Raw genomic sequence first — 27,892 nt, 5'->3', positions numbered from 1 at the left:
CAAAAGGTTTTTCTGCACCCACAAAAATTGATGTGGGGTCCATTAAAACTTGTTTCTTTCCCATTACATTTATTTTTCTCTCCCAATTCATTGTGCAGAAAAACCTTTTGTTTTTCTGTTACATGACCAATATATTATCCATTTTTTAAAAGAATTTTTTATTTTTCATGTATGAAATAAATTAAGGGGCTTAGAGAATTTTTTTATCTCCTATAGAGACAAGTTTTGTTGACCCCACAATTTAAAAAGAAGAGATATGCACGTTTTTCGATGGATGTACAGGTGAATTCTTTTCTCTCTAGCAACATGAGAGTTACATTTTTCATTTTTCATAAATTAATCTCGTACACACGTAAAAATATAAGATTATCATTTCAGCTTCAATGTAAGAATTTTTTTTCTGCTACTGAGACATAAAAAGGAATGGGCCTCATCATTATTTTCTCTCCCACTCCTCTATACTCTCTCTCATTGTTTTATGTCTCAGTGGCAAAAAATATTTTTCTACCACTGAAGCAAAAAGAACAATCTCTAAAAATATGAGCCCATATTTTTTCTTTTTTTCTTTATCCTCACATAGCTCCACACACTGTAGGAGATAAATTTATCTTCTAATATTAAACCCTTTTTAAAATACTCACAATTTATTACTTTTTTTTTTCATTTTTTTCTCTATCCCATTTATGAAAAATCCGATCGTCTTATATGTCCCTACAATTAATGCGTAAATTAGCAGTTTAGCCCTGCCAGAATCTATGGTGCGACTAGTATGTGATATTTTCTGGTCCCTAGAATTCTGCCAAAAATGAAGTTGTCCATAAAGTTGCCTTGGCCATTACGACTTGAATCTTGACATACTCAATATTTCAATTTTTTCAGGTTAAAGGGATCCTATCAATAATCCAGAATGTTGCATGCAACGAAGGATCATTGAATAAACACATTTGGCTCATTAAACCAAAGCAATAATACATCAAGGTTCTAATTTTTCAAATAATCTATTTACAATTTCAGATAATGTTGCAACTTACATTTTTAAACATGATCATATTACTTCTTTTTCAAGTTTCAAAACCGCCATGAAAGCTTCTTGAGGCACATCAACTTTACCAATTGACTTCATCCTTTTCTTTCCTTCAGCCTGGTTGAGAAAGAAGATAAAACTGTTATGGGCAATCTAAGGCAAAATTCAGAATGAAAACATCAATTGCATAGAAGCAATTTCACATTACCACCGTTAATGCAAATAAAAACAATTTTCTTTGCTAACGCAAAATACTATAGAAGCTGACCACACAACTACCAATAAAAACCTATTTCAGTGTTTTTAGAATAGGAAATATTAGATATGATTAGATTTGAATAGATTATTTCCTATCTGTAAATATTCTCTTTGGATTAGATCTGGGCTTCTCACTTAAGCCCATTAGGGTCTCTATATATTGTAACTCTTTGTATTAGTTTAATACACAACACATTGTTTTATATTCAAGTTGGTACTAGAGCTCTTTTGTTCTGAGGACCCTTGCTTCCGCTCAAAACCTTGTTTTCGCTTTAAAACCTAAGCCCACTGCTTAGGAGTCCTCTTTTCTTTGTCGCGCGTCATTCCGGAAAGCCATCTAGGGCTGTAAGCCCCTTCTGAGTGATTTCCGAACGTGTCAACACCTCCGATCGCCACCGGAACCACCGTCCGTCACTGTTCCGGCCGCCGGAGAAGTTTTCTGGCGAGTTTTCAGCCCAGACAACCTGCGATCAGGACCGTCTCCTCCCCACGACCAGTTTTGTGTGGAGGTCTGACCACCGTCGCGTCAGTCACACGGTTGAATTGGTTCTTTACATTGTATCAGAGCCTCGGTGTACCGGGTTCGATCCTCACCGCCCCCACTTTCTTTCTAGTGGAATTTCTTTCTTCTCACAGATAGGTGGACCTGTGCATTGTCCACCCTTCAAGTCCAGTGGGCTCTCGTATGAGGGGGCGTGTTGAGATATATAAAACCATTAATGTAACCTCACCCAATAGCTTAAGCTTTTGGGTTGAATTGGTTATTTACATGGTATCAGAGCTTTGGTGTACCGGGGTCGATCCTCACCGCCCCCACTTTCTTTCTAATGGATTTTCTTTCTTCTCATAGGTAGGTGGGCCTGTGCATTGTCCACCCTTCAAGGGAAGCACATACGCTCCTCCTTTGCCAATCAAGTCAATAAACGAGCTGATGCTCCGTTTTCAATTATTCATTCAGATATTTGGGGTCCAAGTCGTAGTGTGTCTGTTTTAGGGTTTCGATATTTTGTTACCTTTATTGATGATTTTTCATGTTGTACTTGGATTTATTTAATGAAAAACCGTTTTGAGTTATTTTCTATTTATAAAAAATTTTCTACTGAAATTCAAACTCAATTTGGTGCTTCTATTCGTATTTTACGTAGTGATAATGCTAAGGAATATGTTTCTGTTGACTTTTCTAATTTCTTAGCCACACAGGGTACTTTACACCAAACTACTTGTCCTCACACTCCACAACATAATGGAGTAGCTTAACGTAAAAATAGGCATCTCATTGAGACTGCACAGACTCTTCTTATTCACATGCATCTTCCTCTTCACTTCTGGGCCGATGCAGTCATTGCCTCTTGTTTTCTCATCAACCGTATGTCTTCATCTGTGCTTAATAATGACATTCCTTATAACTTGTTGCTTCCAAATGTTCCTCTCTATCCTCTATCCCCACATATCTTTGGTTGTACCTATTTTGTTCATGATCTCACTCCTGGTAAGGACAAGTTAACATCCAAAGCCTTCAAGTGTATTTTTCTTGGTTATTCTTGTCTTCAAAAGGGTTATCGTTGTTATTCTCCTAATCTTAAGCGTTACTTTGTTTCCGCTGATGTCACTTTTCTTGATCAACAACCCTTTAATTCTATCCCATCTCAATTGTCACAGGTTGATCATGTTCTTCCTGTTCCTTTTCTTTACTTGTCTTTGCCAGCTGCAGTTACTTCTATTCCAGATGAGCAACCTATTGCTTCCATACCTGAGGACCGTCCATTTCTCACCTATCAGCGTCGCAAAATTGTGCCTCCTATCGACTCGACTCTTGCTGACTCATCGCTCTTGCTGACTCATCGCCCCCTGCTGTTGATTCTTCCCCTCTGGTTCCTTCACCAGAGGCTCTTCCCATTGCTCAAAGAAAAGGTACACGTACTACTCGTAACCCTTATCCTCTTTATACCTTTTTGAGCTATGACCGTCTTTCTCCTCCTCATTTCACCTTTGTTTGTAGCCTTTCTTCTGTTTCTATTCCTAAGACCACATGTGAAGCACTTTCCCATCCAGGGTGGCGCCAAGCGATGCTTGATGAGATGACTGCACTTCATTCCAATGGCACTTGGGACCTTGTTTCTGCTCCTCCAGAAAAGTCTATAGTTGGTTGTTGCTGGATTTTTACTGTGAAAGTTGGACCTGATGGCCATGTTGATCGTCTCAAGGCACGCTTAGTTGCAAAGGGTTTTACTCAAATCTTCGGCCTTGATTATAGTGACACATTCTCTCCGGTCGCTAAGATGGCATCGGTTCGCTTGTTTCTTGCTCTTGCTACTATTCGTCACTGGCCTCTCCTTCAACTTGACATAAAAAATGCCTTTCTTCATGGTGATTTACAAGAAGAAGTTTACATAGAGCAACCACTTGGTTTTGTTCTCAGGGAGAGTCTGGGAAAGTGTGCCATCTTCGCAAATCTTTATATGGTCTCAAGCAGTCTCCTCGGGCATGGTTCAGTCGCTTCAGTTCCGCTGTTCAGGCGTTTGGCTTAATCCGTAGTAAAGTTGACCATTCTATATTTTATAGGATCACATCTCCTGATAAGTGCATCTATTTGTTAGTCTATGTTGATGACATCATTCTCGCCGGAAGTGATCAAGCTGGAATTCGTCAGTTAAAACAACATTTATTCAGTCAATTTCAAACAAAGGACCTTGGAAGCTGCTTTACTTCTTGGGAATTGAGGTGGCACAATCTACACATGGCATTTCTATCTGTCAAAGGAAATATACCTTGGATATCCTAGAAGAGACTGGTATGTTGGGGTGTAAACCAATTGATACACCCATGGATCCCAATATCAAGTTACTACCCAGACAGGGGGAGCCGTTGTCTGATCCTGGTCGTTATCGGAGGCTAATTGGGAAGCTCTATTATCTTATTGTGACTAGTCCAGACATTTCTTTCGTTGTTAGTATGGCTAGTCAGTTCCTTGATTCCCCTTGTGATTCTCATTGGGATGCTGCTGTGAGGATCCTCCGATACATCAAAGGAGCACCAGGAAAAGGTTTGTTGTATTCGGATCAGGGAAATACATAAATTTGTGGTTATTCAGATGCTGATTTGGCAGGATCACCCTCAGACAGGCGCTCTACTTCTGACTATTGTGTCTTCTTTGGAGGAAACTTAATTTCTTGGAAGAGCAAGAAACAACCCGTTGTTGCTCGATCTAGTGCAGAAGCTGAGTATCGTGCAATGGCAATTACTACCTGTGAGTTAATCTGGTTAAAGCAGTTGATTCAGGAGCTTCATCTTTGTGAACAGAAACAACCTATGACACTCATTTGTGATAATCAAGCTGCGCTACATATATCCTCTAATTCTGTATTTCATGAGAGAACCAAACATATAGAGATTGATTGTCACTTCATTCGAGAAAGGATTCAGTCAGGAGAAATCAAAACAGCTTTTGTCAACTCTAATGATCAACTAGCGGATGTCTTCACTAAAGCTCTTAGAGGTCCTCGGGTTGAATACATTTGTAACAAACTTGGTGCTCACAATATATACGTATCAGCTTGAGGGGAAGTGTTAGAATAGGAGATATTAGATATGAATAGATTACTTCCTATCTGTAAATATTCTCTTTGGATTTGATCTGGGCTTCTCACTTAAGCCCATTAGGGTCTCTATATATTGTAACTCTTTGTATTAGTTTAATACACAACACATTATTTGAATATATTCAAGTAGTGTAAACTATGCGTACACATAGCTTGACAGCCATCTTGACAACCTTAATAATAAGAGAAAACTAAAATATGACATAGTCAACTTATACCGGATCATACCTGTTTCTTAAGCAATTTCTTTTTTCTCGTAATATCCCCACCTAGAAGAATGACATAAAAAGACATTTTGTAAAGAAGCAAACATCGCAATCAGAACAGAGCAAGGAAAATGAAGTGAAAATGAACATGGAGGTTATACAAAACATTGATCATAGTTTCTAAATATCTAAATGGGAAGAAGGAATTTTCTTTTTTAAAATGGAGAATCACACGGACAGTAATTCTTTTTATAAGATGGGGGAAAAACATAGAGTTAAAGATTTAAACAGAATCACAACCCAAAAACTATTTAAGCATCCTGACTAAAATAACGGTTTAAATATTTTTTGAGCAAGTTTATGCAAGACTGGAGGTTTGTCACTAGTCTTACCGTAGCATTTGGCTAATACATCCTTCCTTATTGCAGATAAAGCTTCACTAGCAATCACTTTTGTTCCTATGCATGCCTAGAGCAGAGATACCAAGCATTTTATTGTGGTTAGTTTAACGACTTTTAACAAAATTAAAGAAACCCTTCGAAATTGTATCAGAGGGGGAGAAAGAGATTAAACAGTGAAATTAAAGTTAAAGCATATAAAGCAGAAAAACTAGGAAAAAAAGACTACCAATATTTTTTAATGAATTAAGAAGAAACGAGTACACAATTCTTACTTGAATGGGTACTTTAAACATTTGCCTCGGTATGAGCTCCTTCAACTTTAAAGTCAAAGCCCTTCCAATAGAATATGCCTGAAAATACAAGCCTCTATTGATTTTCTAACAATTTGCTGACATCAAAATTAAGAAGTACAATCACAAGATATCCAGCCAAATTTAACAATAAAGGTACAACAGCCCATATTACATGAAGCATAGCCCATGCAGACCAAGAGTATCTGTGAAACATACTTTTCTTAGAAATGGCAGCTAAATATTTTCTAAAAATAGCGTAATATCGAATCCAGTACACAGAAGATGCTAATTTTTATATACTGAGAATAGTATCTTGCAAAGTTTCATTTACTTCAAATATAGCAGTAAGTGGCAAAAAAACACTTGATTTGTGTAAGGGAAAAAAAAGAAATAAACAGTACGAAAGTAATGTGGTAATATGTAAGTGGAGTTAACAATGGGAGAATATGATGGAGAGAGAGGAGGTGTAGTTTTTTTTTTTTTTTTTTAATATTTCAGTGGTGAGAAGATAGTAGTTTAAATATTTAAATAAACCATTTTGTTTTGAATCAAAGCTTAAGGGTTAGAGTACTATGCGCAGTCATTTTTTTTATTAAGGGAAAAGCTTACAAGCAACAAAGGAAAACTCAAAAACTTTTGCATGTATAAGAAACAATCAAAGTTACATATTTTACAGAAATTAACAAAAATATAACTAAAATGACGAAAGTTGTCACTTTCTTCCAAATTAATGTACCCCGTCCATGAAATTTTTTATTTTTGAAATCTACAAGGTAGATTGGCCCTAGCTATAACTTACAAGTTTAGCCCACTACCTTTTATAGACTTCTTTAACAAACATTCAGATAAGAGAGTTTTTCGGGAATATTAGGGACAAAACGCAGAAATCACACACTGTAGATAGTTCTCTTTAATAGTAGACAGTAGATATCCACATTTTTAAAGAATGCCATCAACAATTGTAATTGCAACACTGCAATGAACTAATTCAGTCTAAAAGCTTAAGCTGTTAGGTAAAAGTTATATAAATGACTTTTATATTTCTTTAATACACCCCTTCACACAAAAGTTCATTGGGCTTCAAGGGTAGACAATGCACAGGTCACCAACTTGTACTAAGAAACTTCACAATCTTTAATTATTTATTAACAAAATGAAAGTAGTGAGGATTGAACTCGTGACCACTTGGTCATAGAGGCTCTGATACTATGTTAAGAGAAGGAAACGAAACACATGTGATGTAATCCGCGTATCAGAGCCAATGATTGATTGGCCTGTGTAAACAAAATATTTGGATATGACGGTTAGTGTTCGGGTTTGATGGGTCAGCTAAACCCATGATGAGGAGCTAAGGACTTGATGAATATTGTAGCCAAGCCTTAATGAGTATAGTCAAGCATTAATGTATCCCTAATTCCCTATGAATATTCAAAGAAGCTTCCGCTAGAGGGGGAGCAAATGTGTGGACTTGGAACTCACACTTGAAGGAAAAAAATATTAAGAATCGACATGTGAGTATTGAAGTCTCGCATTAGTTAGAAATGGATTAAGTGAGGACTATATAAGTGGAAGGACCCATTAACTTAAAGCCTTGGTATTTTGGGTTCAAATGTGGTATTGAGCTCACTTATTATAGTGGATTGCCGCTTAGTCCCTTTGATGGTAGTTCTGAGTTCTCCCTTACTAGGGGCTCTCCTTATTGCCAAACAGTGAAAGCCACATTAATAGTTTTGTATTTTGTCTCTAACAATCACCATTTGAGAATAAAATATTTTTGGGTCCAGGGCTCAAACAAATGTCAAGGATCCTCTATCCCAAACATTTAAGCAAGCTATTAGTGAAAGACCCATGAATGATTTTATGCAAAAGTTCTTTTGGCTTGAAGTGTTAACAATGTACAGACCAACTTTTCCCTTGAGCTAAAATTCAACTTATCTATGAAGAATCAAAGGAGCAATGATTAAACTTCTAAACATTTATTTGGTTTTAGTCTTTGACACCATTTCAAGAACCAACTATCTCAAAGCTTGCTAAAAGATGGAACTCATGATAAAAGCTAAAGTAGACAAAACAAAATTGGGTGAATGCTTGACATTACTTAGTGTTGAGATATATAGTCCCACATTGGTTGTATGTGCAATTAATGTGGAGTTTATAAGGTCTTGGGCACTCCCACTCTTTGAGCTAGCTTTTGGGGTGGTGTATCCCAAGGTTCTTAACATGGTATCAGAGCCTCGCCGTCCCCCACTTTCTCTTGTGACGTTTCTTAGCACAGGTAGGCTGGGCCTGTTGCATTGTCCACTCTTCAAGCCCAATGGGCTCTCGTGTGAGGGGGCGTGTTGAGATATATAGTCCCACATTGGTTGTATGTGCAACTAATGTGGCCTTTATAAGGCCTTGGGCACTCCCACCCTTTGAGCTAAGAAACGTCACAAGAGAAAATGGGGGACGGCGAGACTCTGATACCATGTTAAGAACCTTGGGATACACCACCCCAAAAGCGCTCAAAGGGTGGAAGTGCCCAAGACCTTATAAAGGCCACATTAGTTGCACATACAACCAATGTGGGACTATATATCTCAACACTTAGAAATAAGCCTCTCTCTTGTTATAGAGGATATCATGTTCAACTCCTGATGGAAAGGGTTCAACTTATAATAGGTTTTTGCAAACAAATGGCAATTTCATGTCGCATAGTCCAAAATTTGTCTTGTATTAGGTTTATTAAAATGTTTCTATAACTATGACAATTCTTTTCTTTTTGCATCTCAACTCCCTTTTATAACGAATTCATGGAATAAAATAAGATTTGCAGGTCAGATAAACTGTTCTGATAACTGAATGTAAAAAAAGTATCCTACATTTCTCTTCAATCCAAATACCGGCAGAAGTCTCATTCGGCAGATTTAGATATTTCAAGTTTTGTAATATCCCATAATAATAATAATAATAATAATAATAATAAAATAGTAGTATGTACCCTTATGTATGGGGTTATAGGCATTTATTGCTAATAGTGTGTCATAATTTGACTGTAAAAGGGTAACTTTAATTAGTGGTGGTTTTAATTGTAACGTTCAGAAGTTATGGTTGGTTATCCTTTAATTAGTAAATGACAATAATTATTTTTATTAATTTTGTAACCATTAATATATTAATAATAGTTAAAATAATTATGATGACCTTTGATTTTACCTGCAATTTTTATAATTGAAATAAGTATGATGACTTTTGATATTACCTGTAGTTAATGTCTCGGTTTCAAAACTACAGCTATAAATAGGAGCTTAACCTAACCAAATCAAATCACTTCCCAATTCTCAACATTTCTCCATTTCTCTTCTCCTCTACTTTTTCTCTTCTTACTTCTCCTCTACTTTTTCTCTTCTTACTTCTCCTCTACTTTTTCTCTTCTTACTTCAAATTTTTATTTTATTATTATTTTCCTTTGGTTACGAATCGTTTTTCTTCCCCCAATCACTTTTCTTCTAAAAGGTAGCCAACACGGAGACCAAGTAATCCTAATCCTTATAGAGTTATAGGTTATACTTAATTTGGTAGATGTAATCCTGTAATCCTAATCCCAAGGTGGTGATAGGTTTGTGTATGAAATTTTATTGGGTGTGTCCTAATCCTTTAGAAGTAATAGATTATTTATATATGAATTTTGTTTGATATAATATTGACCTTTACGGAGTAATATATTAATTTTATGTGATTCTTATTTGATATAATTCCAATTTATTATATGTAATCCTAATCCCTAGGTATTTGTAGGTGATCTCTTTTATATAAATTTGGGCAGAATCCTTATATGTAATCCTAATCCCTAGGTACTTGTAGGTTATCTCTTTTATATGAAATTTGGGCATAATCCTTATACGTAATCTTAATTCCTAGGTTATATTTATATGAAATTTGGTATATGTAATCCTAATCACTTGAGAGTCAAGGGTTAGCTTTATATGAATTTTTGATGTAATCTCAATGCTTAGGGCACTATAGTTATGTTTTCTATTAAATTTATTAGATGTAATTCTAATCTTCATGGAATAATCAATTAATTTATTTGAAATTTATGGAACCCTAATTCCTAGGTATCCTAATCCCTAGGTGCTCTTAGGTTAGTTTGATATGAAATTTGTTGGGTATAATCCTAATGCTTTAGAAATAATAGATTGACTTTTATAAGAAATTTTGTCTCATGTAATCCTGATCCTTAGTTTTAGATGAAATTTGGTATACCTAATCCTCTAGGTAATCTTAGGATAATTTTATATTAAATTTGTTAAATATAATCTTAATCCTTGGGGAATTTTAGGATGTTCTCATATAATATATGTAATCCTTAGGGTATTTAAATTAAATTATTTTAACCTCTAGAAATTAATTGGATTAATTATTGTATTTTGGCTTTACTCTAATAGATGTGAAAGTTTGAATTATGATTTGAAAATTATAATATTATGATTGGATTTGGGTTTTACTTTAGTAGATGTTGAATATGAAAATTATGATATTCTTGGATAATGGATTTGGAAATTATGATGGATTTGAAAATTATGATATTCTTGGATAATGGATTTGAAAATTATGATGGATTTGGAAATTATGATATTATTGAAAGATTGAATTTGAAAATTATACTCTTGATTAAATTGATGTCGAAATCATGAAAACTATTTGACAATTATGAGAATCGTGACAAGATTGAATTGATTGTGTGTGATTGTAATAAATAATAGTGAGAAGATAGCTTTTGGGATGGTACCTCCTGAAAGTGATGAACACAACCTTTGGGCTTTATGCCTTTGATATTTATTTGATGTGACAATGATGCAACAGGGTTTCCCGGGTCATGGGATAGACTGGCAACAGGGTTTCCCGGGTCTACTATGGTTCTCTTCCCACTACATACACTAAATAAATTTAATAAAGATTATGAATAATATTTGATTCGATGTGAATATATATTGAAGTTGATAATTTGATGTGATTATGATGAAAATATATATGATGAATATTGAAGTTGATATTTGATCTGATTATGATGAGAATATTTTATATATATGATGAAGTTGATATTTGATTCAATTATTATGAAATTATATATTTAATTTGATTACTATATTTGAGTTATGTAAATTGTGTTTTTGATTAGGATTACTAGCTTTGTTGACTTTTGTGTTTGTTTGACTGCAATGATCCTTCTGGGGGAGCAGATTTTCAGTGATACAGGTTGCAAAGGATGGGGCTAGCAAATGGGCAGTGAGGATAATGACTCAGAAAATTTCCAGCTAGTTCAAAATTTTATGTATAAAACAAAGTCTCTGATTTTATTTTAATATTTATGAATCTAATAGAGTTAGCCTTGCACTTGTCCATGTACAGGTGCGGCGGTAACATTTCCCCAAATTAGTTTTAGATTAGCTTCCGCAATATTTCTATGATCATAAATAAATAAAACGTGAATTTTGGCAATTTCTTTATTATAATAATGTTTCATAAATTGTTAGAAATTTGGGGGTGTTACAAGTTTACTCTATAGAATTACTTGTACTCTTTTTCAATGCCTGAACACTTGCATTTAAACATTAGCGGTTCAGAGTTAAAGAATGCTTTACCAGAATATTTTAAAAATAAATAAATAAATCAGATGAAATAAATACAATCAATTCTGGTTTTCCCAACCCAGTATGATTCCTTAATATGTCTCACAAATCTACAATCAAGTTCTATTAATAGGAAATTTCCAGAAAGCCCGATATATCTTTATTTCAAACTTATATATAGACTAGAAAGAGAGAGAATTAATATGTTACCTTATCTTTGTGCACAATTGTAGCCAATGGCTCCACACAATCACCGTTTATCAGTATGTCAAGTTTAATTAAATCACTTTCTTTGTATCTGAGAATTAAATAAGAGAAAGTATCAGAACATTCGGAGAATTCCTTGGAAAGACAACCTTCCCACAATTAATATTATGATTTTATTTAACAAAAGACAAAGATAGCTTTAAAATTATAAATGCAAGCATTATGTGCTTAAAATAGTAAAAAGTCATCCTCATACAGTACAGGGTAAAAGGTATATGAAATAATATATATTCTACAATTAAGAGACATATAAACTAGTCTTTGATAATGACATGAGAGGAGAAAAGTCTAAACTTAAGTTGTGGAAAGAAGCTTTGGATAAAGGGTTTTTGGTTAAGGTAAGGAGTATATGGTATGGAAGTCAAGTAAGATAAAGTTATTAATCTTTTGGAGGAGAGAATTAGGGATCACATCATACCACAAGTTGCATGGTTTAGGTATCCTGGGTCTATCTTTCAAAATTGAGACTGATGGGGAAGTCACACACAGGAATAGGATTCAAGTTGGATAGATGAAATGGAGAAATGCTTTATATGTAATTTGTGATCACAACCTCTATTGGTATTTAATGTAGGGCAATGAAGTGCAAAGAAGAGCTAAAAAAAGTGTAGTAGCATAGTGAAGAATAATGATGTGGATCAGTGGAGATACAAGAAAAGATAAGAATCAAAATATTAGGAGCAAAATTATTCGGGAAAAGCTTGGAGTAGAACACATTGAGGAAAAGATTACAAAAACTTGCCTCCTTGCATAAGGTGATCTGGTCATGTTAAAAGAAACCAATAAAGGCTCCAGTGATAAACTCAGAAAAGTGGATCAAAGAGATGACAATAATCTGACAAAAAGGAGTAAAGGAAGACCCGAGGAAACACAATGTGAAGTCATAAAAAATAGCCTAGCTCTAGATGGATTTATAGAAAATTTGGATTTCCACTTAAAAGTTCATCATAAGCATATAAATTTAGTTGAAAACATTACCCACATGCCCCTAGATTGAACCAGAGTCTGATAATACCAACTTGAATCTCAGAATATTTTGCAATTGCTTGAGAGAAATCCTCTTAGCCACCTCTTATTTACAAGATGATAAGGGTGTGCATCACAACCTTCCCAGAATCAATTCTTTTTTAGTTTATGTTCCCAGGAATAGAAATGGATAGGAAACTCGTTTGGTAAAACCGGTTTATTTTTTTGTTCCCGGAATGAACCGATTTAATTTTTGTGCCGAGCAACAGAAAAAAGAATCAAAAAATTTCTGTTTTTTTGTTCCCGAGCACAAAATAAGAAACACTTGTCTCTCTCAATTACTCTCCACCACTACCATCATCACCACTATCACCATCATCTCGACATGACCACCACTACCATTGTCGCCGCTGTCGTCGTACCACTAGTGCCTCATCACCACCACCACCATGACGATGTCACCGCCACCACCACGCCACCACCATCATCGCAGCCACTACCGTCACCACCACCACCATGTCATTACAACCACCATCGCCACCACTACCACTACCACCACCACCGCCACCAACCACCACCACCATCGACGCAGCCACATCTGTCACCACCACCACCATCGTCGCTACCACCACGACCAACTACCACCACCGTCGTTGCAGCCACTGCTGTCACCACCACCATCGTCGCAGCCACTGCCGTCACCACCACCACCGTGTCATTACAACCACCATCGCCACCACGATTGCCGTAGCCACTGACATCACCACCACCACCACCATGCCACCGCCACCAACCACCACCACCATCGTCGCAGCCATAGCCGTCACCATCGCCACCATTACCGCCGCTGCTGCCGCCGCCGCCACCACCATCGCTACCACTGCGACCAACTACCACCACCATCGTCGCAGCCACTGCTGTCACCACCACCACTATGCCATTACCACTACCACTACCACCGTCGTCGCAGCCATTGTCGTCACCACCACCACCATCGCCACTATTACCGCCGCCGCCGCCACCAACTACCACCACCATCGTCGCAACCACTGCTGTCACAACCACAACCACCACCATCGCCGCCGCCGCCGCCACCGCCACACCATATAGAAAGGAAAGTGTACTTCGAAAAAAAATTATGCTTAATAGGAATTATATTTTATTATATTATTTGTTATGTTATCAAACGCAATTCTCATTTTCGGAATAAAAATAGAACATGTTATCAAACACATTTTTTTTTCTCAGAAACTGTTCCAAGGCACAGAAATAGAAAATAATTGTTTCTTTTCAGAAACAGTGCCAGAGAATAGAATGTTTGTCATGCACACCCTAAGTCTGCATTAATTTACAATCCCTAAACTAGGGGGATTTCATATTTAATTATTTACGAAAACTACTTTAATTACGCCATCTAAGCAGGGAAATTTACAATAGTTAACAATATCTTGTAAGCTAACAGAATCCCGTATGACTATTATCAATAAACTACGCTTTCAGAGATATTTACCCGACGAAGTTATACTCCATACTAGCGTAACCCTTACTTCTTGACTTCAACTGGTCAAAGAAATCACCAACCATCTACAAAATTGATATTCAAGGAGCTTCAGATACTTGAAAGCCAAAAGTAGTCAAACAGAGGCACGAGTTTACCGGGTAAATTGACAAGAACCAGTGCAAGAGATTACCTCGGCTAGGGGTAATTCATAGGTGAGCGATGCCCTATTTTCAGTTATAAATTTCATTTCTTTGAACTGCCCTCTTCTCTCTTGTCCCAGTTCCATAAGCGAACCAATGTAGTCCTTTGGTGTAAGCATCTCAATCTATACACATTAATTCCAAGTAAAGCTTATATATATATATATATATATATACACACACACATATATATATATTTAACTTCTAAATTAGTATGTTTAGCCCGAACTGCCTGCACTTTTGAACAAACGGAACAATAAAAAACCACAAAGTGCAAGCAATAACCTTGACAAATGGCTCCTCAATTGATTTCCTTTTTCCAGGCTCGGGAAGTAAAGATGGATTTGAGCATTCAACCTTCAAACATTTTGTGGTTTTGACAAAATAATGGTATTAATATGACAAATACTTAAAAATAGAGGACATTCAGTTTTAATGAATAATTCACCAAAAGCAAATATTACATAAAAAGTTCGCTTAGGAATGAGAAGAAATTACAGTATCACCATTTACAAAGTTCACTTTGTATACAACACTTGGAGCAGTAGTTATCAGGCTCAGATTGTATTCTCTCTCAAGTCTCTCCTGTAATGTAAATAACTAGCAAAGATAAGACCAGGTATCCAAAGTTAACAGAATTTCGAACCATATAAGAACATTCACGCATTTCCTATGAAAGCCAAAGAGATGTTTCGACCAATTCGAACCTGAACTATTTCCATGTGGAGAAGACCCAGAAACCCACATCTAAAGCCAAATCCCATGGCACTTGAGGTCTCAGGTTCAAACTGTAAACCAGAAAAGAAAATAAACCCTTCAAATAATTAATTACTAATCCTACCAATGGCACTTACTAAAATATTTTAGAAACAAATTTGTGTTGTGCCAAACTTAGGGTAGATAAGAAATGTATTATAATACACAAGATATCAAGAGAAACCATGCATGCAGATTCCACATGGTATAATTTGAGTAAACTTTATGCCTGGCAGATTTGGCATGAATGCTTCTCCCATGAAAGAAGCCTAATTCAAAAGTGCAACTGAATAATTAAATTGAACATCAAAGAGTTTAAAGAAAAGTATAATCGATAAAGAAAGATATTATAACTAAAACAAGAAAAACCATAATGTTAAATAGCAAGTTACAACTAACAGATGATAGCATATACAGAAAAATGCAAATTATGTTCCCTTGCCGAAACTCTAGAAACAAAACAAGCAATATTTTCCAGCATATCAGCATAAGCCCACCTTCAGAGCAGCATCGTTGAGTTGTAGCTTCTCAAGTGCATCACGAAGATCAGGAAATCTGCCAATAGAACAAAAATAAGAGGATTAATTCCAGAGACATTCAAGGGTAATAATACAATTCTTTTGTTCAAGAAAGAAAGAAGAGTGCAACAAGAGATCAATACTGGTCAGCATCAACAGGAAACAGGCCACAGAACACCATAGGAGTGGCTTCCTCATATCCAGGGAGTGAATTATCTGCCTTTCTTCCATAGTGAGTAATAGTGTCACCCACTCTAGCATCAGCTACTGTTCTTATAGATGCAGATAGATAGCCCACCTATTAGAGCACAACACAAGATATCAATTCAATATTCAGAATGAATAAAAAATGTTTCTTTTATCTTTCTTTAGAGAATTAAAACAACAAAAGAATCAATTCAACATCAAACAGAATTGTCAAGCCAGCACAAAGTGAGCACAAACAAAAACCTACTCAGGAGAAACAATACATCAATGTCTTGTATAATGTCTCTTTATATTTGTTATGTCAATCTTTTTCAGTCATTTATCTGTTATCTGTTTCCATGCTTCAGAGTGTGTCCACATAGTACAAGAGATGGAAAGGAGGAGGGGAGAGAAGAACCAAAAATACTTTAAGACATGAAATACATCAACCTGCTAATTAAATCATTCAGTAGTATTACTTTACCTCACCAGCATACAATTCTTCAACTTGTAATTGATTGGGAGACAAAACTCCAATTTCATCAGCAAAATAATCCTGAAGTTTAATAATCCCATTAGTTCAGAGAAAATTAGTAGTCACTACAATTATCAAGTTTCCACCAATGACAGAGTACTTTGAACTTGTTTGAATTTGTTCGTAGTCACATTGAAAATTTGATGAATGAAATTATGAATGGGCAACTATAGTAACAGCTCACTCCCACCAAACTAAATCTTTGCTAGCAGAAGCAGGGGACCATAAAATAGAAAAAGGTACTTTACCTTCCCACTAGCCATAAAATAAACTCTGTCACCTTTCTTTATAGTCCCATCTACAACTCGAAAGTATACAATAACACCTCTGTATGGATCATAGTAACTGCACTAAGATTCAAAGAAACAATATATATGAGTACCTGAAGGATAAATACCACAAGTAAAAGAATATTAGCTGACACAACATGCTAGGGAGGTTTGATCTGCCATACATACTAACAGAATTTTATGCATGTAAGTACTCCAAAACTGTAAGGAAGTCATTGCATCGAAGGATATATATATATATATATATGGTAATTGTATTTTAGCCAGATGCATAAAGTGCAGATCCTTGAACTTACATTAAGCTAAGTACGTGACAGCAAAAATACAGGCCAAAAGAATTAGCTTAAGTATAAGTAGAACCTTAGACATAGAAATTAGATCCTTGAATTTAAAGAAGTCAACCCAAGTCTCAGTTGAGGTGTCCATGTCATCATTTTTAGATTGAAGGGACCTTACCAAAATTAATTCTAGGTGTCAATGTCATCCAGATGTTAAACGATAATCCATGTGAATACATAGTATATTGGCAACATAATCTCTTTATTTCATCATCAAATGGATTGGTTTAATAACATTTGCAAAAAAATAAAGAGTACCTATCAAATATTAAAGCCCTCAATGGCCTTTTAGATGTATCAGCAGGTGGGGGAATTCTTGCAACAATTGCATTGAGAATATCAATTATGCCTACTCCTTCCTACAGAACAAAGTAACTTCATTATGTACTAAAAATATATGCATGTGTAGTATCATAACCATAGTAGTATATCATTCAAAACCATAAACTAGAAAAAAAAAAAAGGACACAAAAGAACAATAACCAACCTTTGCAGAGCAGAGAATAGCGTTGTTACAATCTAGACCTACAACCTATAAGAAATCAATGCAACTTAGAAATTTTCTTATTAATACTGTAAGCATGATTTAAGAATTCATAAATAAAGAATTAAGTAACAGGCAATGCTCATGCAAGGAAGCCCTAGTTAACACGTTCTCATATTTCAAACTTCCTGATGTGTAAACTATAACACTCCAACAACTAATAATTGTCAGACTTTAGAATTGTTAAACAAATAATTAGTACAGGTATGCTTCAGTCAAAGAACAAATAAATTATGGTACCAAAAGAGAACAAGTTTCAATTGGGAAGGATCACAACTCTCTTTCCTTAGCGCAGAAAAATTAAGAGTATGATGATATCAAGGATCTAAGTTGATAAACAAACCTCTTCAATCTCCTTGATAACTCGATCTGGTTCTGCACCTGGAAGATCTATTTTGTTCAAAACCTGTTACAGAATATCTAGGGTTACTACACAAACACACATATTGGTGCACTTATAGTTGCCCATTGCACATGGCCCAACCATTGATTCAAGAAGCTCAGAGTCAACTAGAGTTATGGCCCGATAAGTATGGCTCAATTGTTGAAAGAAGTAATGATTTGAAATATAACAAATTACGATCAAATCCAAGTCCCAATAAAGCAGCAGATATGATTGTGATTTGTTTGGCAAGAAAAGGAAAGCAACACTTTGGCATGATTTGGGATGTTTTTTGAATGATTTAATGATAATTATTTATTTATTTTTAGAAGTTAATTACTATTATATTTATTTTAGGAAATTTTCTTATTTTAGAAAGTTTTCTTATTTTAGATTTTGAATTTTGAATTAATTTGTAATTAGTCTATAAAAGGGTGCTTAAGACCCCTATTCTAGAAGTTGAATATTTTGTTATTTTGATAATTATAAATTATAATTGAGAACCGGAAAGTTACTCTTTTATCGTATCCTAACTTTCTGTTTAGCCACTTTTTTTTTTGGAGGTTATTTAGCCACTTTTTTTATGCGCTTTTGGCATTAGATATATGGTCATATTATTTCATAAATTTAAAACTTGAGAAAAGTGAATATAAAAAACAGACAGATAGAAGAACAAACCATCCACAATTTGAAAAGGGAAAATCTCATGCCACTACTTTGTGGCCACAAAAGAACACGACTGTTTTGTGCCATTGATTTGACACTACAGATAGTCTTACAGATTAATTGCACATAATTATAATTTTTTGTGGGTGTGAAGATGTAGCACTGCCCTTATTTTGGAAAAAAAAAAATACATTTGAGTTTATTAATAAAAATTAACATGAATAAAAGATAATAAGTATCTCATTAAATTAAAATTAAAATAAATAATATTTAAAAGTAGAATATTAGAATGGCATACTTACAGGGATAACTTCTAGGTTGTTCTCCATAGCCAAATAAACATTAGCTAGTGTTTGTGCCTCAACCCCCTGTGATTTGAAAACAAATTTTTGTGACAAAGCAGAAACCTGACATTACTACAAGAATAGCACCCTCACATGACAAAGGCCAGAAAGGAAAGAAGAGGGAAAAAAACATAGAAATTTACCTGAGAAGCATCTACTACAAGGAGAGCACCCTCACATGCTGCGAGTGATCGAGAAACCTAGCCATAGATGAATAGTCATAATCATATTGTTATATCGATAATGTTCTGAATAGAATACAACCCAAATTTATTGACTTTTCTCTGTTTTGAGCTTCCAGTATAGAAAAAACAATTTGTTGTAAACAATTTATTTTCATAAACATATGCTATACATGCCCATAAATTCTCGAAATTACTACTTGATAACATAGACAAGGTTTTAGTTACTTCATTCCAAGTCCATATAGGTGTTACATTTGATTGTGGCTCCCAAGTTTGAAACATGAAGACACATAACATTATTTATAACTAGATTCACATACCTCATACGAGAAGTCGACATGCCCCGGTGTATCTATTAGATTTAAGCAATATGGTTCATTTTCAGACACATAACGCATTCGAGCTGCCTGCCATGATCAAAATTAGTTAAATGCTTTCTCAAACATTACACAGATTTTAATTTCCAATAAAAACACTTGAAAATCATATTTTCAAAAATACAATACAATATAAATTAAAGACATCCATCTCTCACATTAGAATCACTAGATGTTTGGTTTTGATTATTATTGGTATTTGGTAAAGCCAACATCTTGACTTGGTAAGGCCCAGTGTGGGTTGGAGTCAGATCAAACCATGACGTATGGACTAGTAAGGTAAGCAGAAAGAGTTGTACCCTGATTAATAGCTATAGTTTTGACCTAGTGGTAAGCGCTCAATCCAACAATTAATATCGAGGTCATGGGTTTGATTCCCAAGGATGAAACTTTGCGGAAGCAAGTTTGGGGGGAGGGATTGTTAGTGAAGCCAACATCCTATCTTGGCAAGGCACGGTGTGGATCGAACTATGGCGCTAGGGCTAGTAAGGGTAAATAGAAAGAGTTGCGCCTTGACTAATAGCTATAGCTTTTGGTTTAGTGGTAAGCGCTAAATCCAATAATTATCTCTTCATTTTTTTTTTTCAAAAGCTCTCTCATTAAAACTTTGATGTTATTTTTAATAAAAAAAAAATAAGCTAATCCAAACACACTGAGAACAGCATAATCAAATCGAGCATTGCCAAAAAAATTTGGAAATGCATATCCTCCATATCATGGTTTAGGGAAAGGGTAAGCCTATAATTCAAAATTAGACTCCTTACCAGGTTTTGGAAATGAAAATGGCTAACTAATTTTCATGTTAAGAGTCTCTCGGTCATGTTCAACAAATTTCCATGATACTCATACAAGCGCTACAAGCTTAAATGTAAAGAAAGTAACTTTATGCTTAGAGAGGGAATAATGCTTAAATAAAGAGAATAACTTTATGCTTAGAGGGGGAATCTTCCGAAACAGCAAGCAGCAAATTTTAGTTTTAATATTAACCGAGAAGGTTAACCGTACTATAAACCGAAAAAAATGCTAACACGATATACATCCGACCTTTTTAAATTTTTCTATTAAAAAAAATCAAGGCTGAGGACAAGCCTTGGAGTGGTAAGATGGCTCCTTCGTGACCGGAAGGTTACGGGTTCAATTTTGAGGAAAAAAAACAAAAAACAAAACGCTCTTTGCAAAAATGCAAGGGGATGGTTGAGTACAATCAACCCTTGCCCCTACCCTAGCATTGAGATTTCCCCTAAAAAATTAAGGTCCTTTTAAGAATGAATTAAGGATTTCTATACATCAACATCAACATCAACAACACCTTTATCCCAAATTAATTGGGGTCGGAAAGCCATTAATAAATATCAAGCAATGTTTCACTGATTACTCTTACAATGCCTTTATAGCAAGGGATATTTATTTACTAAAAGCCAAACGACTAAACTTATTGTTTTAAAGAAAAAATTCCTGAAGTCTTCAAAAAAACCAATCCTGTTGTAGTTATCTTATAAGCCATATTTTGCTTGCCATGGATGGTGTCATTTAGAATATCTTATGAATTCATATTAATTATTAAGAGATCTAAACTTAAAAAGAAGCTACGTAGAATTAAGTTTTTTTTAAACGACAATCCAAATTTTTCAAATAAAAATTCAGTCACACTTATAATTTCAGTAAAAAGTAATAGATTTATTAAGACGAAAAAAAATCAATTTTGTATTCAAAGGAAACTAATTCATAATTTATAACTTATTAGTATCTTTTAGAAGATAACTACTATCAATTGCAGTTGATAAATTCTACATTATTAATTCAAAATATTTTAAAGTAAAATATAGGATTTTAAGGAGCTATGTGGCGACAAAACTTACAGCTATATATACCTAAGTAGTTCGTTCCGCCCTCTCCCTCCCTTACAGTACTTTCAGAGGCCAAGTAATTCTGCCCCTCTCTCCCCCTTACAATACATGATTTATATAGTTATTGGAGACCCACTGAAGATGAAAGACTAACGCAACTTATGAAGTCACACAGTCCCAGAATTGAAATTTTATTTTGGAACATATTGAAGAAAGATAAGGTAATTTTTCATGACTTATGTATAACTTTCAGCATGTTACTAAGAATTTTTTCGATTAACTTTTATAGATAGTGTAAAGTTGCAGATTAGGATGGTACAAGCTAACTAATTTAAAGTTATGTATAACTAATTTTAGTTGATGGTACCACCTTAGTAATATATTACTAAAATTAGTTATGCATAATTTTAAATTAGTTAATTGTATCACCTCAGCCTGCAACTTGACTTTACGTACAAAAAATAATGAACAATTTTTACTCTAAAAGAACTATTTCTCAACAACGGATTGAAAATTAGACAGAAGTCATAAAAAAATTAATAGAATGAGAACATTCTATTACCTTCGATTTACACAGTGTCGTACCCAAACACAAGAAAACAAACTCAAATACTGATATAATAAGGAATTAGGAAAAATAGAATGAGAACCTGCAGCTTAATAGTGATGCCTCTTTCTCTCTCCAAATCCATGTTATCGAGGAACTGATCCTTCATGTCTCGCTGGTGCACAGTGCCAGTGACCTGAAGCAACTTATCCGCCAAGGTGGATTTCCCATGGTCAATATGAGCAATGATGCTAAAGTTCCTTATATTAGACACCGGCACCTGAAATCCAAACCACAAAGTTTCAAGCAATCGAACAATTAGGAAAACTAGGAAACATTAGCCTTTACCTTAGATAGACGATCCTTGCCAGCTTTGACGGCGGATTCGAAGTCGGAGAGTGTCTCGGTGCTAGCAACACGGCAGAAGACGGAGGCGCCGCCGTGGCGAAAGGTGGAGGCATTTGAAGAGCGAGAATAAAGAGGAGATTTGGATGAGTGGAATCTCGTAGTGCTTGTTCTCGTTGTTGCTCTGGTTCGTTGAGCATGGAGGAATGTTTGGGTTTTAACGGATAAGAGTAGAGACCTGCCACAAATTTCTGCGGCCATTGAAATTGTGACTCTACTCTCTAAGACCCCGTTGTGGATGATGGAACAGAGGCCTTGTAAGTTGTAACTCTTTTCTTTGATAATGATTAATGTACACGCTGTGGGATCCACTTACTTCGTACGCAATTGGGCCTACAAGGTTGGACCCGTTTTGAACAGGCCTGTTAATTTGGGCTTGGTTCGATAAAAAGGAATTTACTCGTATGGGCCAACTTATTCATTATGCCGTTTTTCCCCTACCAAGCCTGGTGACTTGTTCACATTAATTTTGTACCTATGTCATGTCATTGCTTTGTTCGCTAAAGTGAGTCTAATTTTGAGTAATTTAGTGCAGGTTTAGAGCAAAAAATTATTGTACATTCATGGAGGACTCTACAAGTGTACAAAACTACATATCACTAGTCTTAATAGTAAGGGTTCAAAACTAGTAGCTAATGATGAGAGTCGTAAAGAAAGAGATAGAGATAAATTATTCATAATAGGCTTCTTCTTCACACTAAAAAGGAACAATAATATGACACACAACAATCACTGGGGGAATAGATTGTATTTTTCAAAATAGAAGAGAGAAACAATATAATTTGAGCATCTCTTAAGAGAGGAAAGTACAATTTATCTAATTTTCTCCCTACTTTATTAGTACATCATCATTAGTTTGGTCTCGTCTCCCTTTTTACTCCAAAAAAATAAAATGAAAAAGTGAGAAAAAAATCTGGGCTGCAAATAAAACAAGGTGAAGTAAAATCCTAAAGAATAATATCAATTTCGTCCCTAAGAAGCCCAAATATTGGCCATATTAGTCATTCTCAAAGAATAATATGTCTGGAGTCTAAGGACTAATATAGTCAACATTTGCGATTTTTAAAGACTAAGGTAAGATGTGGTTTTTGTATTATCAACAAGTAATGATTCCATGGCCAAATTTATCAAGCACAGATTTGGGAGTTTCCTCGGATAAACAAACACAATTAATACCTAGAAGCCCCCCTTTCAACTTAGCCAAAGTATAAAGCTTCCAAACTAGCCAAAGGAATGAAGGGCTTGGGTTCATATCCGACTAAGATAATACAATAAAGTTGTAAGCTTGTATCCATTTTTAACATAAAGGAAACTGCAATTAGTGTTTTTGGGTACATATTGCATCGAGTTTTAGAGAAATAGCTTTTTAACATCTATTGTATATGCGAGTACAAACAACTCTAAAGAAGGAAGCAACATCAATGACAACATCATGAAAGAATAGTAGATTTGTACATGCACCTTCAAGTTAGTAGTAAATACAATTATAGATTTTACGATTATATCATGATTTTCCAGAGTGCCAAATGAGGTATAACCTATATTGCGTAGAGAATTTTACCTTTTATACTATTAGTAGCAGTGGGTATTGATTATCAGAGCATAGATTGCAAGTTAGGGATAATTACAGTTTGATTTTTAAAAGTCTTCAGATGAAAATTTGCAGTCTTAGATAGCTTATTTGTAATAGTGGTGGATACTGATTATTATATTTTCCTTCTTATCTTTAATACTCTTGTAGAATCAGATCCGAAGGTCCATTCCTGTTCCCACTATGTTTCATATTTTGAGCTTTAAGCTGTGTTTGGACGCATAAAAGAGAACGTTCATCACAACTAATTACTATCCATTATTGAATAACACTGCAGCGATTAGAAAGGTAATAAACACATACTAAATAAGAGTTAGGCAATGGTAATAGGGCTTGAAATTGACTACATCTTCTCAATTTGCTATAAATTATATAGAATTAAATAAACCTGTGTGCATACATTACTATTCACATGAGAAATTCCATCAGAATCAGTTTCTTCACTCTTTTCAACTTCACACAGATAAAACTGCAATAACCTAATACCCAGCAACCTTATCTGCAGTAGCACATTAATATTGTCTTGTATTAAGCTGCTCCAATTTCTCAAGCATTAAGATGGTGGCAATATAAATTTATGGTGCTACCCAAAGATCCGAAGTCATTGTTGGTCCTCACAAGACAACAAAATATACTTACCAAATGCCAAACATGGTCTTGTTTACCCTCTTCCATTATCAGCCAATACCAACAGAGAAGTTACCACAAACTTGTGAGCGACTTCGAATATCTGTATTCCACCAGATATTTTCCTAACGATTGTATCACACCTTGTCTTGTCAAGCAATCATGAGATCAAGAATAATGAGATTTTCAAAATCTTATTAATTGAAACAAATAATTACCACTTGAATTCTCCTTCTTGTATGTACAACATAACACTGCCCCTCCTCCATCCCAGAAAAATAATGCAAATCATGAAAAACAAAGGATCCTATATTATGACAATGGCATGCTCTTAAATTGTTGAAACCTCAATTCTGATTCATGCATAAACATTCTCCCATTTTCTTTGTAAGTACTGTAAAGAAACTTTTATTTGTCTTCGGTGATGTCTCCATTTTCATGTTTGGTGATGGTTGTATGTTCAATTCAGGTGATGGCTCAATTTTCACATTAATTGATGGCTCAATTTCCACATTAATTGATGGCTCAATTTCCACAGTAATTGACTGGCCATATATTAGATAGACAGCTGTCTCCCTAACAGTCAATCCATGTCCAAAAGCTACAAAAATCTTGACATTGTCACCAGGTCCTAGATTTGATAATACACCCTGCCAATCTTCATCATTAAAGGACATTACTGTGTCTCGCTTGTATATCACGATGGTGCACTTTGTGTAATTAATGATCAAGACACTAACAAGGCATTCAGTTCCCATGTTTTCAGGGGTAGAGGAATAAACAACACTCAAAGCCATTCCCTTCATGCGACAATCACCATCCTCAGGCACTTGAAAAAGTACTGAGTGTCCTTCATCTTTATAGGCTAACCAGTGAGGATAATTGTCACCTGGAAGCAAAAAATCACTAGAACCATTTTTTGTCAATCCCTGTATCATGAACAAAAGCTTAGTTATTTTTGTAATTATGCTATTCAAATGGACTTTTTGTGCCATTACAGTGTCAGTCCGAATTCTAAATGGTGAATGTTTAATATAATAACAGTGTACTGCATAAAAAATAATATATACAAAGAAACTAATTTGAACAAATTCAGTCCCCATCAAAAGCAGAAAGTTGGGACAGATTTCTGCCTCAAGAATTGTTGCGAAACTCATATGAAAACAGAAAGTAGAAGAACTGATGTCTGATATGTCTTGCACGTTTTTCAACTTATAATGGGCTAATGGCCATTTTCTTACGTTAGTTCCCGAACTATTACATATGCTCTTTATGGTCCCCACTTTAATTTGATCATGTTTATCCATAAGTTTGTTCAAGATAACAATTATGTTATTGAATTTTGTTAAAGTGAAAACGAGAGACATTTGATGAAATCCATGTATCTAACTACACAACAGAGGCTGAATTATACGGACGAAAAAGTAATAAATTCAAAGACAAATATCTTAATTACCATAATTACATGATTCAGTTAGCCTATATAATGAATCTAAACACTATTTACATACTTTCCAACACTCTCCCTCGAGCCAGAGCATATAGATCTTATGCACTAAACTTTTACATATGTAAATTATCCGAGGATTTCTCAAAGACTTAGTGAAAACATCCACCAATTGGTCACTTGAATTAGTCAAGTGAGTGGTGGTGTCTATACATAAGATCTCTTTAATAAAACGACAATCTATCTCATTGTGCTTTGTCCTCTCTCATGAAACACTAAATTCAAGGTTGTACTACTTTCAAGGAATATAATAATTCCTCTTCTTCATGCTATTGTTCTCCTTTTACTTGCTCATGATGTTTTGTACGGTTGGTTCATTTATCAACTGGACGTTAAGAATGTGATACTGTGATAGACAGTACAACCACTAATATCTAGAGTGTATATTAAGGAAAGATGGATGTGGTAGCAGGGAATCATTCCCTCGTGTAGGCAAAATGTGAAAGGTGAATCTGCACTGTAATTACCAACACACATGGCAGACGGCAATGAAAGCAAGAAAAGGAAATGGATAGGAAATAAAGGAGGGCAGGGACAGAGAGGAGGGGGGAAGCAAGAATGGAGAGTAAAAGAGAATGGGTTTGGGCCAGAGGTTATGTATTTCTGCAGACCTCTTGATTTATCTTCTTTTTTCTTTTCATTTTTCTGTTTTCACAGAGGCAATATCTGACTGTAAGGAGCTAGTCCCCATTGTTTCTTATTACGGAAAATTAGTTTTTTTTGCTTGGTGTTTGTTCTGATGATGTGGGTTTGTGATTTCTCAGTTTCCTTCTCATATCTGTAAGCTTTATAAAGTATTTTATGGTCTCAAACAAGCTCATTAAACATACCTTTCACAGTAACAACTCTAATATCTATGTTTGCCTACAACTCCTGTCACAGTGTAATGGTCTTATTGCTCTATGTGGATTATGTTTTATTAACAAGCTCTACTGACATATCACTTGCTAATTTTATTATCTCCATTATTTAAACATTGCACTCCAAGTCAGCTTCTACTCCCATTACAGGATCCAAGTCCTCTCCAACAAAAGGTTCTTAACTAGCCAATCCTACTCTTTCGTCAACTGGCACATGCTCTTCAATATTCCACCATTACACGTCTTTACATCTCTTCTGTTGTGATTTGAGCCAATGACATCCACTTTTCATGGATCTGCTGTTAAATTTTCCTTCTCTAATGCTGATGGGGCTGGTTGTCCTAACACCCACCTCTCTAGCACAGGTTCTACAATTTTCTATGCATGTCTTCTCAGTTTTTGGTCATCTCACGATCTCCTACTCTAGCACTAAACCCATTGTTAATTATGAAGAGACAAGAGGTATTCATTGTAATCCTTGTATCAACTACACGAAGGAGATTTCATTTATATATTAAACCAAATAAGAAATACAACGACATATACACAATGTGGGACTTCTATACTATTTACAGTAACACTCCCTCTCAAGCTGGAGCATATAGATCGTATGCACCAAACTTGTTACATATCTGGTCTATCCTAGGTCCTCTCAAAGACTTAGTGAATACATCAGCTAATTGATCATTGGAGTTGACAAAACGAGTGACTATATCTCCTGAGAGAACATTTTCTCTAAGGAAATGACAATCTATCTCAATGTGCTTAGTCCTTTCATGAAACACTGGATTTGAAGCAATATGCAAAGTAGCTTGATTATCACAAATGAGAGATATTGGGCCAGTGTCTCCAAACTTGAGTTCTTTCAGTAGTTGTTTTAACCAGATAAGTTCACAGGTAGCTGTGGCCATGGAGCGATATTCTGCTTCAGCACTTGATCTAGCAACTACACTTTGTTTCTTACATCTCCAGGAAATCAAGTTATCTCCAACGAATACACAATACCCAGAGGTAGATCTTCTATCAATAGGAGAACCTGCCCAATCAGCATCTGAGTATC

General features: G+C 35.2%; 2 protein-coding genes across 4 annotated transcripts; both read right to left on the bottom strand.

Moving 5' to 3' along the window:
* Positions 1 to 831: 831 nt before the first annotated feature.
* Positions 832 to 22,485, bottom strand: LOC133295156 (translation factor GUF1 homolog, chloroplastic). 3 transcript variants are annotated; one of them, XM_061493953.1, is made up of 22 exons: positions 22,191 to 22,485; positions 21,946 to 22,122; positions 19,392 to 19,478; positions 19,030 to 19,086; positions 18,845 to 18,910; positions 17,838 to 17,900; positions 17,438 to 17,482; positions 17,209 to 17,309; positions 16,571 to 16,667; positions 16,272 to 16,343; positions 15,745 to 15,899; positions 15,581 to 15,638; positions 15,035 to 15,115; positions 14,826 to 14,912; positions 14,613 to 14,684; positions 14,318 to 14,452; positions 14,137 to 14,210; positions 11,604 to 11,691; positions 5,761 to 5,838; positions 5,480 to 5,555; positions 5,110 to 5,150; positions 832 to 1,141 (listed from the first exon to the last, which is right to left on the bottom strand). In XM_061493953.1, the coding sequence occupies exons 1-22, from the start codon at positions 22,446 to 22,448 to the stop codon at positions 1,046 to 1,048; spliced, it is 2,064 nt and encodes a 687-aa protein (XP_061349937.1). In that variant the 5' UTR covers positions 22,449 to 22,485; the 3' UTR covers positions 832 to 1,045. The 3 variants fall into 3 exon arrangements, with proteins under 3 accessions (XP_061349937.1, XP_061349938.1, XP_061349939.1); XM_061493954.1 differs by lacking the exon at positions 17,438 to 17,482; XM_061493955.1 differs by lacking the exons at positions 832 to 1,141; positions 5,110 to 5,150; positions 5,480 to 5,555; positions 5,761 to 5,838 and adding an exon at positions 10,554 to 10,691.
* A 2,327-nt stretch (positions 22,486 to 24,812) lies between these two features.
* Positions 24,813 to 25,403, bottom strand: LOC133295163 (uncharacterized). Its single transcript, XM_061493960.1, has one exon. It carries the CDS (start codon positions 25,401 to 25,403, stop codon positions 24,813 to 24,815), a length of 591 nt encoding a protein of 196 aa, XP_061349944.1.
* Positions 25,404 to 27,892: the final 2,489 nt, after the last annotated feature.

This window comes from Gastrolobium bilobum, unplaced genomic scaffold, assembly GCF_033153095.1.
Source record: "Gastrolobium bilobum isolate Gb01-03AN ecotype WA unplaced genomic scaffold, APGP_CSIRO_Gbil_v1 utg27381, whole genome shotgun sequence".
Lineage (NCBI taxonomy): Eukaryota > Viridiplantae > Streptophyta > Magnoliopsida > Fabales > Fabaceae > Gastrolobium > Gastrolobium bilobum.
Note: the sequence above shows the minus strand (reverse complement) of the source record. Positions and strands in the feature narration are given on the sequence as shown.

What these genes read in the sequence shown, in the direction of transcription:
- LOC133295163 (XM_061493960.1), bottom strand. Translation starts at nt 25,403, where the DNA reads ATGATACAGGGATTGACAAAAAATGGTTCTAGTGATTTTTTGCTTCCA.
- LOC133295156 (XM_061493953.1), bottom strand. Translation starts at nt 22,448, where the DNA reads ATGGCCGCAGAAATTTGTGGCAGGTCTCTACTCTTATCCGTTAAAACC. An exon ending in TTATCAAGGAGATTGAAGAG is followed by an intron (nt 17,483 to 17,837) that starts GTTTGTTTATCA and finishes GATTTCTTATAG; the next exon opens with GTTGTAGGTCTAGATTGTAA. An exon ending in TCCACATGGAAATAGTTCAG is followed by an intron (nt 14,913 to 15,034) that starts GTTCGAATTGGT and finishes TTTACATTACAG; the next exon opens with GAGAGACTTGAGAGAGAATA.